Below are 17851 nucleotides of genomic sequence, written 5' to 3' on the forward strand. Positions count from 1 at the left end.
ACGAATCACGAGCGAGGAGCAACGCCCGTGACATCGCCATCGCCCCTCCCTGTGTTCTCCTTCTCCGGTTCCCAACCACCAACATCCAGCTGATCCGGGTTGCCGGCACCGAACCGGTTGAAGTTCGAATGACTATTATTGTGTCAGTCTAGAGGTAGGTAACCTTCAGTATTATCCATTGCATCGGTCTAAAACGCTCTTCGACTCTGCCTCTTCATCAGCCAGAAACGAGATACACATTGATCCCATCAACATGTCCAAGTCACCGCATGTTTCCCCCGACGTTAGGTCGTCCCTACCAGACCTCCTCCCTCCACCCTCCTACACCGAAGCCATCACGTCCCCCTCCGGCCCCTCTGGCCCCTCCCGATACGACACATCCTCCGTTCCGACTCCCACCCGAACAGGCGAATCCCCCCTAACCACTCACCTTCGCACCCTTCCTTCGCGCCTCCGCTCCGCTCAACACTCGCACTCAACGGCCCAGTCCTCTCGCGACGCTTTTCTCGTAGCACAATGCGTACCGTATATCGAGTGGTTTATCGAAGACGTTGTAAACATGCCCAAGACGCCCAAGGTGGCCGAATTGGTGCTGGTGCCGACGGAGGGGTTACCAGGGGTGGAGTCTTCAGAAGAAGCGACCTCTACGGGGAGAGAGCTGGCTAGGAAGAGGGCGGAGAGGGATGATAAGGGGTGGGAGTTGGTTGGGGCGAAGGAGCGAAGGGAGGAGGGGGAGGTGGTGAAGGTTGTTTGTGTGTCTGCGGCTCCTGACCAGGGAGGGCAAGTGACGGACGAAAAGGGGAGGACGGTGGACCGGAAGCGCACGGGGGAGGATTCAGGCTCAGGTTCGGCACCGGCCCGGCCGGGTGATTACACCTTCGGAGAGTGGGGCAGATTCGAGACCGGGACATCACCCTCCTCTTCTCGCTCTCAGTTCGGGCCCGAGGAAGCATGGAACTGGTTTGCTACCCCCACTCTCGCCCGCCGAATCGCCTCGCTACTACGTCCCGAACCGACTCTTGCCCGTAAAACCATCCAAGCAGCCGTCGAGTCACCCAAATCTCCAACCTCCCCTTCCTCCAAGAAGTCTGGTTTCGGTAGTTTCTTCCGCAGAACCTCAAAGTCTGAGCCGCAGACACCGACACCGACGGAGCGGCTCATAACACCTGTTAGGGACGGTGCAATGATAGAGCAAGATAGGATTACTATGACGGTTAGGGCGGAGGAAGTCACGTTTAGGAGGGAGAACGAGTTTGGGTTATGGGAGAGTGTAGGGGGCTGGGGTGTTGTTGTTTCCATCAAAGTGGGAAGGCTGTAAATTGGGCCCTGTCAACCTCCAAGTTGATGGCCAAATAGATGGCTGCCTGGTAATGTGGATGGAACAGGGCTATTTTGCGAACATAAATTTGGAATGATGAGTAGTTGCAAGATTCGTAGAGGTCGCCACACTTAGCTGCAATACAAAGTACCATACCTGTGTGAACTCATCATCAATGTTCTACTGCCGTGGATGTTAATCTCAGGCTTGGCCTACCTCTGTGATAATTTCTCCGACTTAGTTCGTCGCGAGCGCCGTGAATCCGTAACTCATCACTCATGACCATGTGCATTACTCATCAACATCAGACCTTCCCGTCCCGGCCGACAAACCAAGCCTTTCCCTTCAAATCCTCAATGACGCTGTCCCTGATCCACCAATTACCCCCTGACGCTACTGCGGATCCATGGCGGGATCCTTCACGCAGCTCATCCCAGTTTGGCACGCAAAGCTCCTTCTCTTCCTCGACAGATACCTTCTTTCCCTTGCCCTTCATACTCCTGGTCGTAGGCCCCTGCCCTGCGTGTCCTGCGCGGGCTTTACTCTTCCCTTTTGCAGTTGTCCTGCCCGCTGTCGTAACGTCGGCCGCCGCCGGTGTTTTGGGCAATGTACCCAATGCAGATAAAGCAGCCGAAACAGGCGAGTGAGCAGCCAAGGATTGCCGCCTTTCCATCCATTCGAACAACAACCGGAGACCTAGGAGTTTCTCTCGGCTCGGCATGCCACCTCCGGTCAGATCATTTTCAAGCACAAGACGTGCATCCACGAAAGTCGTGGCGCCTTCACCTTCGCCTACGCCTCCGCCAGAGCCAAGCCGGTCCATCACGACCGCTCTTTCAGCATGGGTCAGCTTTGCCAACTCTCCAAGCTCGTTGCTCATGCTGTGGCTAATAGCATTGGCAGCATCGCCACTCGTGCCATATAAGTCACTACCCTCAGCACCAGCACTAAGTTCAAAAACCCACTCAAACGGATCCTTCGGCTGCCCATCTTCTGCAACCGGACCCATCCCTCGCCCCAAAGCACGCAAGGTAGCAGGAAATGGTGCTTCGAGCGCTGGTCTCCTCCGCAAAGACAAAGTCTGGTTCTCCTTCAACTGCTCCACCAGGCTTGGGTCCGTTTCAAAGTCGATGGTCAGATTCCAGTAGCCCTGCTGCCCAGCATCCGTCGTGACGCGTAGGACATCGTCCAGGGGTGGCAGCAAGCAAGGAGTTTGGCGGCGGATGACAACACCGTCCGATGAGGATTCAAAGGGTGAGTCAATGGCAGAGTTGGCCGCGGCGGCGCGGGCTGATGGACTGTTGCGTCTCAGAAAGATGAGAACGGGCACGTTCAGACTCTGCCCAGTGGCTCCATCCTTCGCGACAAGGCAGCGCGGGTCCGTGGCCAGCACCCAAAAATGGCGGAAGGCTTGCAAATGAGCTCTGTTATCCTGAACAGTTGCGGGGAAGATGGGATAGAAAGCTACAATCAGCGACGCGACGGCAAGGTCACTGTTGCTAAAGGTAGCGGTGCCGTAACCGAGGAACAAGGCTCCGATAGCCATATGACAAGCCATATGACTTCCGTACGTCGTTTCCTTGTCATCTCTCCCATGTAGCGCTCGAAGTCGGCGGAGAATCACCAGATCGCCGGTGCCCGCCATCACCGTTGCGCAGGAAAGGGCTAAAATGTCCATGCACATGCGCGCATTTGAGCGAGCAAGCTCCGCGTCAAAATTACTCCTCGGCATGGAGACGAGGCGCATGAATTCATCCAGGTAACGCACAAGCAGGTCGCGGACTTGGATATTCCCGGACCCGGCGAAGCGCAGGCCCAAAGCAAAACAGAGACCGGCAAGGATGGAAAAGAAGGGGAGATCCTTGCTTTGTAGACAGATAGTAGACGTCAGGCGGTAGCGGGGTTGGTACTCCCTTGGTAACCCTTCTCTGATCCAGGCGAAGGATGGTGTGATGCCCTTCCAAAGGATTATATGCTTGGCCATTGTGCGGAGAAGTAGGATGTCAGGGCGGACATAGTCAAACTGCACCACGGTGTCAGGGACGTCGATCTTGCGTGCCACGATATGATCTTCCGATTTCATGAAAATCAAGGCAGCAGCAACGACGGCGGCGGCAGCGGAGCGGTCGAGGACATGCACAAGTTCGACGCGCTTGGTGGCCGTGGCGATGGTGAGCAGCTTCTCCGTGAGACGCATGTCGCGCAGGCCTTTGAGATCATTGCCTTTGCCGAGGTTGATGAACCCCAAAGCGAAACCGGCGGCGAGGCGGTAAGATTCGTCACGTAGAGGGTCTTCCTCCTCGCCGTCTTCTACATGCTCGATTTCCGACATCATGATTTCGCTCATGCGCCGGTGTTGGCTCTTGCAGTAAAGCAGACCGATGCCCATAATGCCGGTCGTTTGGGTGTGCTTGGAGAGGTTTAGTTCCGCAGCACCGCGGGGAAGCATGCGAGTGACGTGGACAGACAGCAGTCTGGTGATGAGAGAGTCCATGGTCCCGATGTACGAGGCGGCGAGACCGAGGAGAAGGCCGATCGAAGTCATGGTGTGCTTGGGGGTAAGGTACTTAAACGCCACCCACTTGGCCACTGACTTGAGATGACCATTCAGACCGAGGGCGAGCAGGAAGCCTGCATGTCGGTTGCTGAGGTCCTGGCCGGGCTTGTTGTAAAGGATCCAAGAGGTGTCGATGCCTTTGGCTTGTGGCGATATCGCAAGCCCACCGGCAACGCCTTGATGGAAGAAAGCCCAGTTAATCTTTTCTTCAGTGAACTGACTCTTGTCAACACTGACGGTGTTGTTGGTAGGCCGGATGATGCATGCAAGATTGAAACCACTGATGTGATATTTTTGCGTGAGGAGCGGGTACCGCAAAGAATAGTACAGCAAACCACGTCCAGGTGGGATAGCAAGCGTGCTGGTGGCAACAGTGGTAACCAGCTCCTTTTGCTTTTCCAGGTACTCTGACTCAGACCACTCTGGCTTAGGATCAAGCCGCAGAACGCGTGACTTGCCCGAAGATAAGAGATTCTGGGCCTCATTGAGTCTCCGGTCCTCCCTGAACAGGGTACGAACAACCAGTTGCCTTTCCGAGGCATCAGTGTCCTCACCATGTTCTTGCAAGTCATCCAAATGTTGGCACAGCATACGAAAGTCCCATTTCGCCGTGTGTGCAGGTGGTTGAAGTTCTGACCCAATCGTCTTTGACACCTTGATTTGCTTGAGAATGGTGCTGACATCGGTGCGGTTGACCAGCTTGAGCAGCTCAGGGGGCCAAGACAAAGGTGGGTTTGGCTGACAGATGAAGATGAAGTCTTGTAAGGGAGTCAGAATGGCTTCTGGTAACGTCTCGAGGACTTGGGGAGTGAAACCGGCGGCATGCATGGCTGCCACTGCTTCGAAACGATCCTTGGCTGACTTGAGGAGCTCAAAGAGCTTCCGGAACATGAAGGTGCGTGGGGTCAGGTCACGCCAGGCCCTCTCCCTCGGACTGCGTCCACGAACGTCCGACGTGGCAGTAGCATAGACCTGGGGAAGCGTGAGGAAATCGGGACCACCATCGGTTGTGAAATGCTGCCGAATCCAGGTCAAGACACAAGAATTGAAAACGGGTGGAGGTATGGCCAATCGGGCAAGAGGAGCTGCGAAACCGGTCAGTCAAATGAACCTGGTGCCGTGAACCCATGAACATACCTGAATCATCGGTGTCGAGATCTGCCTGAAGACCGAGGCTGTAGAGCTCCTCGTACTGCAGCCATCCAAGCCATCTCGCAAGCTGCCAGAGCAGCGCCCTGAGATCACTGTGGCCTGGCGAGACTTCTTCAGGAGACAAGACACTCAATGTCTGCTCTTCCACGAGGAGGTGAAGCGCAAGCATCATACTCCAGGCTGCCTTATTGCGACTATCGCGATCTCTCTCGACGGCTGTTGGAAGGTAGCCATTAACACCAAACGCTGCCATGCCTTCGGCAGATGCGATGTAACCTTTTGCAAGCTCGATATGACGCGCCATGAAGCTTGGTGGCTGCGTACCTTGGCTGGATGGGATAGTGTCGAGAAGGCTGTCCTCCAACAACCACTGCCAGCCCCTGTTTTGCATCCACGGGGCATTGGCAGATGCCACCGGGGTCGTGTACAGCTCCATGGCCTCCCAGTTACTCTTCGGTTCAAGAACTCGGACACCACAACCCAATCTGGCCAACGATGTTTCGTCCGTGTGCCCGAGGGCCATGAAGCTCGCCAGTAATAATACAACCAGAGAAGACCATTCTCGGTCGTTGGTGGTACTATTCGCTTCCTGTTGGTTCAGAACTCTAAGCCACTGTGTGGTATGCCACCAACCGGCCAGCAGTCGATCTGCATGTGAAGGAGGAAGAACACTTCGGCAAGCGTCCAAGGCCTTGCGAACCTGGGGAGAGGATGGGCGAAGCTTGACATGAATGCGATGAAATGCGCCGTTCTTGTCCATTAGATCGACGACTCCACGGGGAGAGCTGTGGCACAATGCATCGACGCGGATCTGGGAGAGGCGAACTCCCTCTGATTTGTTTACCACCGACGGCGTATCTGTTGTATGAGTCCCCGAGTAGCTCAGGTTGTTGACATCGTCAAGAAGAAGGAGAGTCGCGTCAACAGTGGTGAGCTGGCTCCATGGGGATTGCAGACTTAGCTCCCTGCCACCAGCCTTGTCTTCGGAGAGAATGAGTATGGTCTGCTCATTTCCATCCGAGATCTTGCACGAGTCGATGACGTTTTGCGCCCGTCGAAGTTCACTAAAAACCAAGGGAGCTTTGGAGGAGAGTCCTGACGTGGCTGGCTCGACAGTGGACCCTGGGACGGGATGCGGAACATGCAGAGTCAGGAGCTGCAACCTCTTGTCGACGACGTCCTGGATTCCAAGAAGAATCTGGACACGACCCTGCTCGTCAGTGGCAGTAGGGGGGCCGACGAGAATGAACACTTTGGACTGCGTCTTAGCCGGTTTGTCGGCAAGAGAGTAGCGGACGTTGGCGTTGTCCATGGGAAAGCTGTGAATTTTTCTGAAGAGCATTTCGTGGGTTAGCCCTTCGAACTCATGATCATCCAAGCCCATATTGTGGAAGCCCTCAAAGTCACCACCAGCACGGAGCTCCTCAAGCAAAGAGTCGACAGGCGCCTCGGCTAGGCTGTTGAGACCATGGTTGAAGGAAGTGCCCAGATGTAAACCGCCGTAGGCACTGCTCATGCGTGTCCGTTGACTGCCTAGTGAATCTCCCCTTCTACCTCCATGCACCGCATGTAGTGTTTGCTCGGAGAAACTCGCCCTCTCCTGGGATGCGGACAAGTCAGCCCTGGCCAACAGAGAGCTTACGCGACGAGACTGTCTGCGGGCAGCGTCATCAGTTCTCTGGGGGTCTAGAGAATTCAAAACACCCTCGAGCGCCCGACCCTTGTCCTTTTCTTTTTCCCGCTCATCGATCCTGACACTTTTGCGAGGCTTCTTGCCGGGCAGAGGAGCACCGAAGCTATCTCTAATGGAGGGATGGACCGGGGTGCTGGCACCGCTGGGCATGCCGGGAGCCATGGAGCTGCGCCTGCGAGTCGACTTGACGGGTTTCTTCTTCCTTTTGCCAATGAAGGGATCTTCGTTTTCCAGAAAGGTCAAGCGCCAGACGCTGTACATGCTGTTTTCTCTGTTAACGGTAACAGCAATGCAAGTCTCACTTTGCGAGGCAGAGGCATAGCCGGGTATTTCGATTGCTTCGACATGGACAATCTCTTCGGCTGGACTGAGAAAGTTGGAGGCGAGAGAGACTCCTTGACGTCTCTTGTTTGTCTTTTTGTTTTCCGGGTGGGTGACTATCAAACCGATCTCGAGCAAGGGGTCCGTCAAACACACAAGCCGAGGCCAAGGACTGTCGGGGGTCTCCATGGGTGGTTGCCACATGTTTTCCAAAGTGTTGCTCAGCTTCAAAGGGAGCGCCTTGGGTCGTCCCAGGCCTTCGATGGAGAATTCGGCGCCGGTTTGGCTGAAGATGGACGAGGGCTGTGACGAGACGAAGGAGTTTGGCGGAACCTTGGGCAGTCGCAAGGTAACGGGCAGGGTATTGTTTGCTCGCTGTTTCCGTTGGATGATGACGCCAACGGGAGCGGCGCAGGCCGACTCGACCTCGAAGGGCATGTGGACGACATGGCTGGTTCCGGAGAGGAAGTAGATGTGGGCTTGGGTCTTGAGAAAGACGACGAGGGCTCGGGCGAGAGGTGGTTTCGCGTCATGCTTTTCGGTCGTGGGCTGCGAAGGGGCAGCGCTGACGATGGGGTGGGAGTCGGTCGAGGTAGGGAAATATGTGAGGAGAGCCTGGGTGACTTTCTCGTTCTCGATGTCGAACCTGAAGCTCTTTCGAAAGATGCCGCCGCGAGACCAGATGACGCAGGTATCGGTGGTCAACAGCTCGTCTTCACACTCGGCGTGAGCCTGTCGGTCGACAAATATCTCCCAACTGTAGGACGAGAAGGGAGGGTTCGGAGGGAGGAAGCCTTCGTCGATGGCATATCGCAGTCCGATGGGCTGGTGAACTCCCAACGAAGTGGCCGCCGCCATGATGTCGTCAAATCACTTGGTCGTAAGCTGGGGAGGAAAAAGAGTCAAGCCATTTTCCAGATTGGCGCATAGTGTGTCCAGTCTGAAGCTGAGTGGTCGGGTCTTGGTCGAAGCTGGCGCATTCGGTCTTTCTGTCTTTTTTGTTTTGTTTGGGAAGGAAAAGTCAACACAAGGTGGGAGGGATTGAGGGGGTACCTATTGCATTGCATTGCATTGCGCTCTCCGAGTCAGCACAGCAGCGTCAACACTACCTACCTTACCTACAGTACTGTACTACTGGAAATCGCGTCTGATAGCGCTGTGAGACGCGATTCAGTTGCCCTCTCCACTTGTGTCCCGCACGTAGGTAGGCGGGTAGCTGGGGCAGCTCCCTCTCCACAGAGGAAGTGGCTCTGGATACATGGTCTGTGCTTGATGTACACTCTCATTGTCAGGTACCTAGAGCAAAGGTAAATTATGTACCCATGCTGAAGGTACCCGATGTGGAGCTTCCAAGTGACGGCTGCGCTAAACGCATATGCCAGATGTTCACCCTTTGGCCACGAGGCTGATATCCCGCTGCCTAGGTAGGTAGGTAGGTAGACACATGGGAAGGGATGTGTACCTATCGTCTTTTCTCTGATTGAAAAGCATGACTACCACGGATCTCACATCTTCATACGAGTTTCCGGTCTACCTAATCTGACCTGCTTGTCGCCATTTCACGCCAGGCCTTTCTTTGAGCGAGCTTCTAGCATAAGCGTTTACCACTTTGACCCTGTCCTTACTGACGTAGCGGTCCTCCACTCCCCCTCCATCCGTTCCCGGCTCTGGAACCGACCGACAGCGACAACAAAGCCTCCACTAGGTTGGTTGCAGCACAGGACTGGGGACATTGAAGCTAGCCTAGGCCTAGGAACCCAACGAATAGCGCCTTACCATAGGCGCAACCAACTCCATTCTCTTTCCAACAACTTTGCGATCAATCAGATCCGTCACCAGCTACGCCATGATACTACAGGCGATCCGGCTCCAATCAACATGACGCAGGTCCCGCCGGAGACAGGCGACTCTGCCGACACCACGCCCGCTCCCACCACCGTGACGTCTCCCAGGGCGCGGCCCAAGCGATCCATTGGCAGCAGCATCATTGGCACCACCACCACCTCGACGGCGACGGCGACAGGAACGGGCACAGATGGAGAATCCGGCATCTCGGTAGAGGAAGGGTTGGAGGTCGATGGGGGCCGTGCAGATGGGGAGGAGGAAGAAACCGAGGATGACGACGAGGATGACGACGAGGACGACGACGACGATGAAGAGGAGGAGGAGGAGGAGGAGGAAGACGAGGAACCAAAACTCAAATACGCCCGGCTCACTGAACACCTCGGGCCTCTGTATCGCAATGGCGACGCCACAAGCGCCTTCTTGACGGCTGGCGACAAGATGGTCAGATAGACTCCATGGCGATTCTCGAGGTACACATTGCGACAGCTGCTGACTTGTGATGGCTACCCCAGATCGTTGGAACGCATAACGGCAACATCCACGTCCTCCAACTGCCCGCCTTCCAGTCCCTGCGCGTCTACCATGCCCACAGCGCCTCCGTCACCAGCCTCTCCATCTCGCCCTACCCACCCCCTCTCCCAACCTTCGACCCAAAACCTCTCACCCGAGTCTTCTCCCAAACAAACAGCCCCCTGCGGCCTGCTAGCGCATCCACCGAAAGCCACCACCAGACCAACCCAGCCTCCGCCGCACGCAAACGAGACGCCCAGGCCCATGGAGTCCCCAATACCCCCTCCAACAACATCCACATCGCGACCTCCTCTATGGATGGCAACGTCTGCGTCCAGTCTCTGATCGACGTCAAGGATGTTACTCTGCGCAACTTTGCCCGACCCGTACAAGCTGTTGCTCTCTCTCCCGATTACAAGAACGACAGGACCTATCTGTCTGGCGGTCTGGCTGGACAGCTCATCCTGACCGTCGGCGCCCCACAGGGCAAGAGTACGGCCACTACGACAGGAGCCGCTGCTCAGGCGGCAGGATGGCTCGGGAACATGGTGGGCGCAGGGTCCGGCAAGGACACCGTTCTACACTCGGGTGAGGGCACCATCAACACCATCAAGTGGTCTGGATCCGGGAAATATGTCGTCTGGCTGAATGAGCATGGTATCAAGATTATGAGGACGAAGCTCCATCTCGAAAGCGCCGATCAAGAAGATGCATGGAAACGAATTGGTCATATTGATCGCCCGCAGACAGAGGAGTGGGATACCATGGCCAGCGTCTGGAAAGGTCGTGCCGAGTGGATTGACGAGCAGTCCATCGAGCCTGATGAGCCGGGCAAGGGTCAGAAGGAGGTGCCGGCTTCTCCTGCGGCTGCGATCCTGAAGCAGCAACACCAGAAGACTGAGAAGAAGGTGGAGAGATTGCTGGTGGGATGGGGAGGCACCATATGGTTCATTCACGTCCACCCTGGCGGCATGGGCGTCGGCAAACACGCGGGAGAAAGGTCCGCTGGACGGGCAGAGATTGTAAAGCTGTAAGTGTGCTCTTTCTGCTGTGTTGCCGACCACGCTGACCCAAACTTCTCCAGACTTCGCATGGACTGCATCATTTCCGGCATCTCTCTATATACCCAAAACTTGTTATTAGTGCTCGCATACTGCTTACCAGACGAAAACGAGGACGAAGAAGATGACAAAGTCGTTCCGAGTCATAAACACGCCGCATCAATAGCATATGGAGCAAGCCACCCATCCGGCGGGATCAAGCGCAGACAAAACAACCCGCCACCAGAACTGCGCCTGATTGATCTCACCTCCCAGGTCGAGATTGACAAAGACGGATTGAGCGTCAGTCGATTTGAACGCTTGACTGCCAGCGATTACCACCTCGGAGTTCTGCCGGCTCGCAATGTGGCCGCCTCTGCAGCCAGCAAAGGCACCTTGGAGACTTTGGCTGGCTTCGGTACCGACATGCTCAACGTCGGCCTGACCGGCCTCAACGTGGCGCTGAATCCCAAGTCTCTCTTCAGCTCAGGCGCCAGCATCAAGAGCAGAGAGAGCGACGAGGCGCCTTCGAACTACATGGGAGGGATTAACTCGGCATTGAAGGGCGGACATCGCACAGCTATCCATCAAAACCTCAACAAACCCGGCATCAAGATCTTCATCCACAGCCCGTACGACTGTATCCTGGCAACGAAGAGAGACCTGGCCGACCACCTTGGATGGTTGCTAGAACGCCAGCAGTACAGACAAGCATGGGAGCTGGTCGACGAGCACCCGGAGATTGTGTCTGCAACTGACCGGGCGTCCGAGCTGGGCGGCTCCGAGACTCCCGACCGAGCCCAAAACGATGACTTTGACGATGAGACCTCCTCTGTCATCGACGGCCTGCGCAGCCACTACTCTCTTGCTGAAAAGGAAAAACGACGCATAGGCGAACTCTGGATCCACGAACTAGTCGAAGCCAATGACTGGGCCCAAGCCGGCCAGATCTGCGGCAAAGTCCTCGGCACCCCTGACCGCTGGGAGAAATGGGTCTGGACCTTTGCCGGCGCCAACAAGTTTGATGACATTGTCAACTACATCCCCACCGAGCGAACACGGCCGCCCATCCCCGGAACCATCTACGAAGTCGTGCTAGGCCATTACCTCCAGGTCAGCAAGCCCCGGTTCAGAGAGCTGCTGGAACGATGGTCGTCGGATTTGTTTGACGTTGCCACCATAACCACGGCTCTGGAGAACCAGCTCAAGTACCGTGATGTCCGAGAGGACAGCGTCGAGGATGGCGAGGTCGGAAGAGATTGGCGCATCGTCATGGAGAGTCTGGCCAAGTTACACGAGGCTAGCGGGCGGACCAAGGAGGCGCTCCGATGTTACATCAGGTTACAGGATGCGGACTCGGCGATGCGACTGATTAAAGATGCGCATCTGGCCGAGGCGGTGGCGGACGATATTCCCAGCTTCATCGGCCTCCGCGTTCCGCAGGACAAGCTCCTCAAGATGTCCAAGGAAGATCTTGAGCAGGCTACTAGTGAGGCCATCTCGCTGTTGGTCGACGAGGCGCAGCATGGCTTGGTGAAGCCGGACCTTGTGGTGTCGCAGTTACAGGAGAAGGACTTGAAGCTCTACACATTCTTCTACTTGCGAGGTCTCTGGCGTGGTGAAGGCATCCACGAACACACGCACGAGTCTCTAGCTCGTCTGGTCCTCGACAGCCGCACCATGGTAGACCAATTTGCTGATCTGGCTGTCCACCTCTTTGCCATTTACGACCAGCCACTGCTCAACCAGTTCTTGAGGACATCGACAGCATATGCCTTTGAGAAGGTTAGTTCTCCCTGTCTCCCATGTCCCTTGCCCCTCATTTACTGACCGTTTTGTGCCCCAGGCCGCCCAAGAATGCGAAAGCCGCAACTATATCCCCGAGCTCGTCTACCTCTACTCCAAGACCGGCCAGGTGAAACGAGCGCTCTACCTCATCATTGAGCGCCTCGGCGACGTCTCCCGCGCCATTGCCTTTGCCAAGGAACAAGACGACCCCGATCTGTGGGAAGATTTGCTCGAGTACTCCATGGACAAACCCAAGTTCATCCGCGCCCTGCTTGAGGAAGTGGGGACGGCTATCAACCCCATCACACTTGTGAGGAGAATACCTGAGGGGCTACAGATCCCTGGCCTGAGGGAAGGTATACGGCATATCATGAAGGAGCATGAGATCCAATACTCTATCTCGGAAGGCGTCAGCCGCGTGTTGAGGAGCGAAGTTGCAGCGGCTATGAACACACTGCGGAACGGCCAGCGCAAGGGCGTCAAATTCCAAGTTGGCGTCAGGGAAGGAGGCGAACACGTGGACGTCCAGCCTACGGATATCCCGACGCAACCCTTGACCGAGAAACCTTCCTCCTCCGGCCTCGCCTCCCCAGCCGCTCCATCGCAGCAGCCACCACCAACCCCGTCAACACCAACCCACCGCCGCCCCAAATTTGCTGCGAAGAAGTACCAAGCCGGCCACTGCGCCCAATGCCTCTCCCCCTTTACCACGTACGAAACAGACACGCTGGTCGGCTTCGCTTGCGGACACGTGTTTCACTTGCCGCATTTACTGGAAGCGTTGAATCCGGGGAAGACGGTCGATGCCGATGTGTTGTTGGGAGGTATGGGAGCAGAGGAAAGGAGCGCTCATTTGGTTGGGGCCAAGGTGACGCATGCGAGATTGTTGAGGGATCGGATCGTTGGCGGTTGTGTTGTTTGCAAGGCTGCTAAGGAGGAGGAAGGGGAGGGAAGATGAGGTACCCGTACAAAAGCTCCCGGGAAAGAAAGGGACGAGGGACAAGATTTTGCAGTGTGCATTCAATGTTATGAGCGATGATTATTCTTTGAGAGAAGGTTTTGGTTAAAGGATAAGCAACGGGTCGATGTCGGAGCTTTGTGGGAGAATGGATGAGAGGAAAGGAGACGGGTATACTTTGCACGCATTGACGGCTCAATACGCGTGCGGACCGGGACATATGTTATGATTATGAATATAGATATGTTGATGACTTGATAGGAGCTAGCAAGCTTGTTTTCTACGTGCATGTCGTCTGATTGATGTGTGGTGGCGTTTGTTGACATTAATATAGCGAAGGTTAGAAGTAAGCTTACACCAGCCTTGTCAGGCTTGAATTTGGTTGAACAGACGTTCCTTTGCTACTAGATATCTCCAATCTTCCCTTGTAACTCTAACCTAAGGTCAAGAACAGAGGGTGAAGGGAGGTAAGATGGAGTAGTTCCAAGCAAACAAAACAAGTGAAATTAGACGGAATACGTTGGAATCTAGGTAGGAGTGACAGAGTTCTGTTGGTTAGGAAATCTGAGGTTGAATTAGGGGAGGCAGATGTTGTGTAGCGAAACGGAAAAGCGGGTAATTGTTAGTATGTATAACACGCCATTGGTCAACAACCGGCCTTATCTCACTTGATACGCAAGTAGAGTGAACCTGGACGGGAACGTCTGCAGCCGCTGTCACGATGGGGGAGTAAAGGATACTGTGGCACTTCCAAGCAAAAGGAAACTCCAGTGAGATGGTGCGATTGATTGTACAGGAAGGGCCGATGGGGGAGTTGCACAAGAAGGTTCATGCTGCAGGCATGCTTCGGGGGAGGTAGGAAGTCCCCTCGACATTTCTGTGGCCGTCGTTGTCGGGCTAGGGCCGACTCGACGAATTCAGTTCTTATTGGTAACTGAAGCCATTCGGCTGGTGTTGGCGCACCATGGACACTCGGGGTACCGAAAAACGAACGCTCCAAGAAGTTCAAGTTGCTGGAAGAATTTGCTTTCAACAAATGGTACCTTCCGTTGCGTTACACTTACTACTACCTTCAGCCCCAGGTCATTCGATGTACCCCGCTCCCTTTGAGGGCTGACCTTGGCATTTCCAGCACCTTCGACACCTCCCGCTGTCGAGTATTTAACCAGGTAGGTACCTACCTCTTGGGGGGTTCTAGGTACCAATCTTTCTTTCCACACTGAAAGGTTCGACACCCGCCTGCCATCCCCCAAGTATCAGCTCCGTGCCTGCCTCTCACCAACCATGCAACTAACTTTTCGATTCCAGATCCACTTTGCACACCAGACCAAGTGCGCTCAATGCCTAGGTCCTTACTATTGCCTACGGTACTGTCCGTCGCCCTACACAACAATGGAAACTTCACAATTAGGCCAGTCGGAAGGGCCTCCTTACCCCTCGTTCAAGGAGCTTAAATACGAGGATGTACGTGTTCGCTTCTCTCCCGCTACCGAGCGACTCTTTTGGGAGCTTGATGGTGTCTTCCCCACCGCGATATCCGTGATGAAGGACAAGCGCGGTGCAAAGGATGATCTGGAACCATTCTTCCGATCAGACACTGGCACATGGCACGAGATCTCACAGCTGCCCCTTACCGAACCAAAGGTCTCGGCTCTTGAGGTTTCAGTCCACGACGTCAATGAATTGGAGTACCGTTGGATGCGTTGCCATGAGGACCACGATATGCCCCAGGACCTCTATGGTCAAGAATACGTCACCTACGGAGATCTTGACGACGATATCCGGCCTTACGCGAAGGAACCCAAGGAGGACGGCAGCTGGGAGGAGGACTCGGACACAGAGTTTCTCATCAAGTGCTGTGGAGAGGACAGACCGCTTGGGAAGAGAGAGCTGGAATTGGTGGTTACGGCTTCTCAATCAGCAGGCAGCGAATCCTTTGTTACAATCCGTGACTTTGTTAGTGGCAAGTACACTTATCTCTCTACCAAGTGCCGCGTTCGACTCTGCTAACTATGATTACAGCCGTTCATCCCTGGGTTATGAGCATGCGCGGAGATATCCTTAGAGCGAAGGATCTCTCATATGAGAATGCCCATATACCGGCGGAGGAATACGAATGGATGGTAAAGGTGAAATACCATTGTGTGGAACCACTCGAGATATGGGAAAAAAGGGATTGGGTTGAGAGCCATAGCCCGCCTGGTCCTCGAAGGCATCCTCTACCTCCCTCGTTGGTAGCGATCCTCGAGCAGAGACGTGTAATAAGGGAAGCGGGCATTCTATTATAGGGCTAACTTGTAACTGTCATCTGGTCGCGGCATCACCACGGCTATAGTTGCCGGTAGTTTCTATTACTTAACCTCCGTCGACAACGCTTCAGCGGACCCGCCCTACAAATATGTGGGTCGACCGCAAAAACGGGTGGGGTAGGGTGGGTTTTGGAGGTTAAGTAGGTTTAAAAACTAAGACTAGGTTGCCGGTTAATATACGCTCTCTGATTGGCTGATCCGTTTAGTCTCAGTTCTTAGACCCACTTAACCTCCAAAACCCACCCCACCCCACCCGTTTTTGTGGTAGCAGGTCTAAGCGGGTTTTGCGCTTTTTGGCCGTCGGTTGTAGAAGAATAACTAAGTATTATTATCTATTAAAAATCCAGTAAAATTACGAAAAATTAAAAAAATATTCTTTTTATAGAGCTTTTTATTCTGAATTTAAAGGTAGTCTTAGTTTTCTTCTACAATTAATATCTATCGAAATACAAGGCTTTGAACTTAAAGACTTTTACCCCTTCAAGGCTGCATTACTTTAACGGGTGGTCTGTGCTTTATGAAAGTGGTATCATTAGAACCGCCTCATCAAGACCATCCTCAACGTGTATTTAATTTTTTTATTATCTCAAAAATAAGGTTAAAAATGGAATAAATTTAAAAGTAAAAAAATATAATATTACACCCTCGAGGTTGTATTACCTTAGCGGCTGGTCCAAGCGTTATAAAATTAATACTATTGGAATCGTCTTATTAAAACTATCCTCAGTATATATTTTCTTTAATATATAGTTAAGAATAAAGCCTAAAATAAGGAGTATCCAAAGTTCTAAAAGTAATTATAACCGACGAAGGTTTATCTTTAAGGTTGCATTACTATAATAGGTGGTCCGAGCGTTATAAAAATTATATATTTAGAAAGAGCTTAAAAAGACCATCCTTAAAATACCTTATTATTATTTATATTAATTTTCTTTATTTTATTATTAAAAAGTATATAAAAATAAAATTTGGAATTTATATAGGAAATTTTACAACTAATAGCGTTTTTATATAAAATTATAATAAACCTCCTTTTATAAAAGTTCGAGGAGGAGAGACTTATATATTTGTAGGGCGGGTCCGTTAAAGCGTTATTAATAAAAGTTAAATAATAAAAATTATAATTCGTTTAATTTTACTACTATTATAGTAGCTATTAAGCTTACGCGGGCTCTCCTTTAATTAATTATATATATAAGTTATTTGCTGCTTAGGGTTTGGATATTTCTCGCCTTTGGGTTTCCTAATTGGGATTTTTCTCCCCCCCCTAACTTCCCAATTGGGATTTTTCTCGCCTTTCTCGCTTCCCATTAGAAGATAGGTGGGGAAAACTCCACTCTGCCTACACGTTAATTCTAATATTTGTAGTAAAATAATTTCCAAACGTAATAAAACTTACGAAAATATATTGAAATGGAGCAAAAACCACACCAACACGAAAAGCACCCTGCCACACCTAAATGTAGTAAGGAGTAGATCTGGAGTTGGATATGGCTTTCGTCCTTAGGAATTAAGATAGAGTAGTAAAGTTACAACTTATTAACTACTATTAAAGACCAATAAGAAGAATAAGATTCTCCTTATTAATCTTAAGTTGGCTAAATAGGTTTAGAAGTTAATTCTTTTATAGAAGGGTTATTGGGCTTACTATTACGAGGGCGTTCGATGGTAATTCTGTAGTGTAGGAGTGGGATTTTTTAGTCTATTTTTAAGGATAAGTATTATTTAATTTAATTTAGAATGTTTATCCTTCCTCTCTCCTCTTAATTAGAATCTCCTCCTTATATCCCTTTTTTATTTATTATATTCCTAGGGTCCTATCCGATTAGTATAATAAATTTATTCCTTAATAAGTAATAAGCTAAGGCCTAGATACTTTTATTTATTATTTAAAAGTAAGAGTCCAAAGTAAAGAAAAGAAGAAAGTATAGAGAAAAATAAAAAAACAAATAAACTACCCTATATTATACTTCCCTTTGAATATTCTTTTATAATACTTTACAAGAATATTTATATACTAATAACCCTACTATTAGTAAAAGTAAATATAATAATATAAACGAAGTAAATCTATTAACACCGCTTCTTTTTATCCTATATAACCTTCCGAATTCTTATTTTTTCCTCCTTCGCCTTAATCTTCTTCTTTTCCTCTACTTCTTTCTTAACGTTCCAAATCAATATTTTATAAATTCTTAATATTCGTTATACTTCTTCTATATTAATATTATTAATAGTAGGAATATTCTATACTACTTATTTATCTAATATTAGTATATATTAGTATTCTATAATTAACCTCCCTTTCTTTTCTCCCTTAGCCTTTCTTCCTAGTAGGTATAAATCCGCCTTCCTCTTTT

At 51.9% G+C, this 17851-nt stretch overlaps 4 protein-coding genes across 4 annotated transcripts; 3 read left to right on the plus strand and 1 right to left on the minus strand.

The window, feature by feature from the left end:
• Positions 1-253: 253 nt before the first annotated feature.
• On the plus strand, positions 254-1488 carry B0T23DRAFT_345900 (uncharacterized protein; the record flags this gene model as incomplete). Its single annotated transcript, XM_062835961.1, has 1 exon — positions 254-1488. The coding sequence occupies one exon, from the start codon at positions 254-256 to the stop codon at positions 1316-1318; it is 1065 nt and encodes a 354-aa protein (XP_062689517.1). The 3' UTR covers positions 1319-1488.
• B0T23DRAFT_237578 (uncharacterized protein) lies at positions 1471-8155 on the minus strand. Its single transcript, XM_062833985.1, has 2 exons — positions 5013-8155; positions 1471-4960 (listed from the first exon to the last, which is right to left on the minus strand). Exons 1-2 carry the CDS (start codon positions 7897-7899, stop codon positions 1623-1625), a joined length of 6225 nt encoding a protein of 2074 aa, XP_062689518.1. The 5' UTR covers positions 7900-8155; the 3' UTR covers positions 1471-1622.
• Positions 8156-8527: 372 nt separating this feature from the next.
• B0T23DRAFT_415491 (uncharacterized protein) lies at positions 8528-13494 on the plus strand. The gene is made up of 4 exons (XM_062839592.1): positions 8528-9327; positions 9399-10426; positions 10481-12221; positions 12283-13494. Exons 1-4 carry the CDS (start codon positions 8920-8922, stop codon positions 13180-13182), a joined length of 4077 nt encoding a protein of 1358 aa, XP_062689519.1. The 5' UTR covers positions 8528-8919; the 3' UTR covers positions 13183-13494.
• A 1080-nt stretch (positions 13495-14574) lies between these two features.
• B0T23DRAFT_407838 (uncharacterized protein) lies at positions 14575-15470 on the plus strand (the record flags this gene model as incomplete). The annotated part of the gene is made up of 2 exons (XM_062839229.1): positions 14575-15145; positions 15205-15470. The coding sequence occupies 2 exons, from the start codon at positions 14575-14577 to the stop codon at positions 15468-15470; spliced, it is 837 nt and encodes a 278-aa protein (XP_062689520.1).
• Positions 15471-17851: the final 2381 nt, after the last annotated feature.

This window comes from Neurospora hispaniola (genome assembly GCF_033458365.1).
Source record: "Neurospora hispaniola strain FGSC 10403 chromosome Unknown B0T23scaffold_8, whole genome shotgun sequence".
In the NCBI taxonomy this organism is placed as follows: Eukaryota; Fungi; Ascomycota; class Sordariomycetes; order Sordariales; family Sordariaceae; genus Neurospora; species Neurospora hispaniola.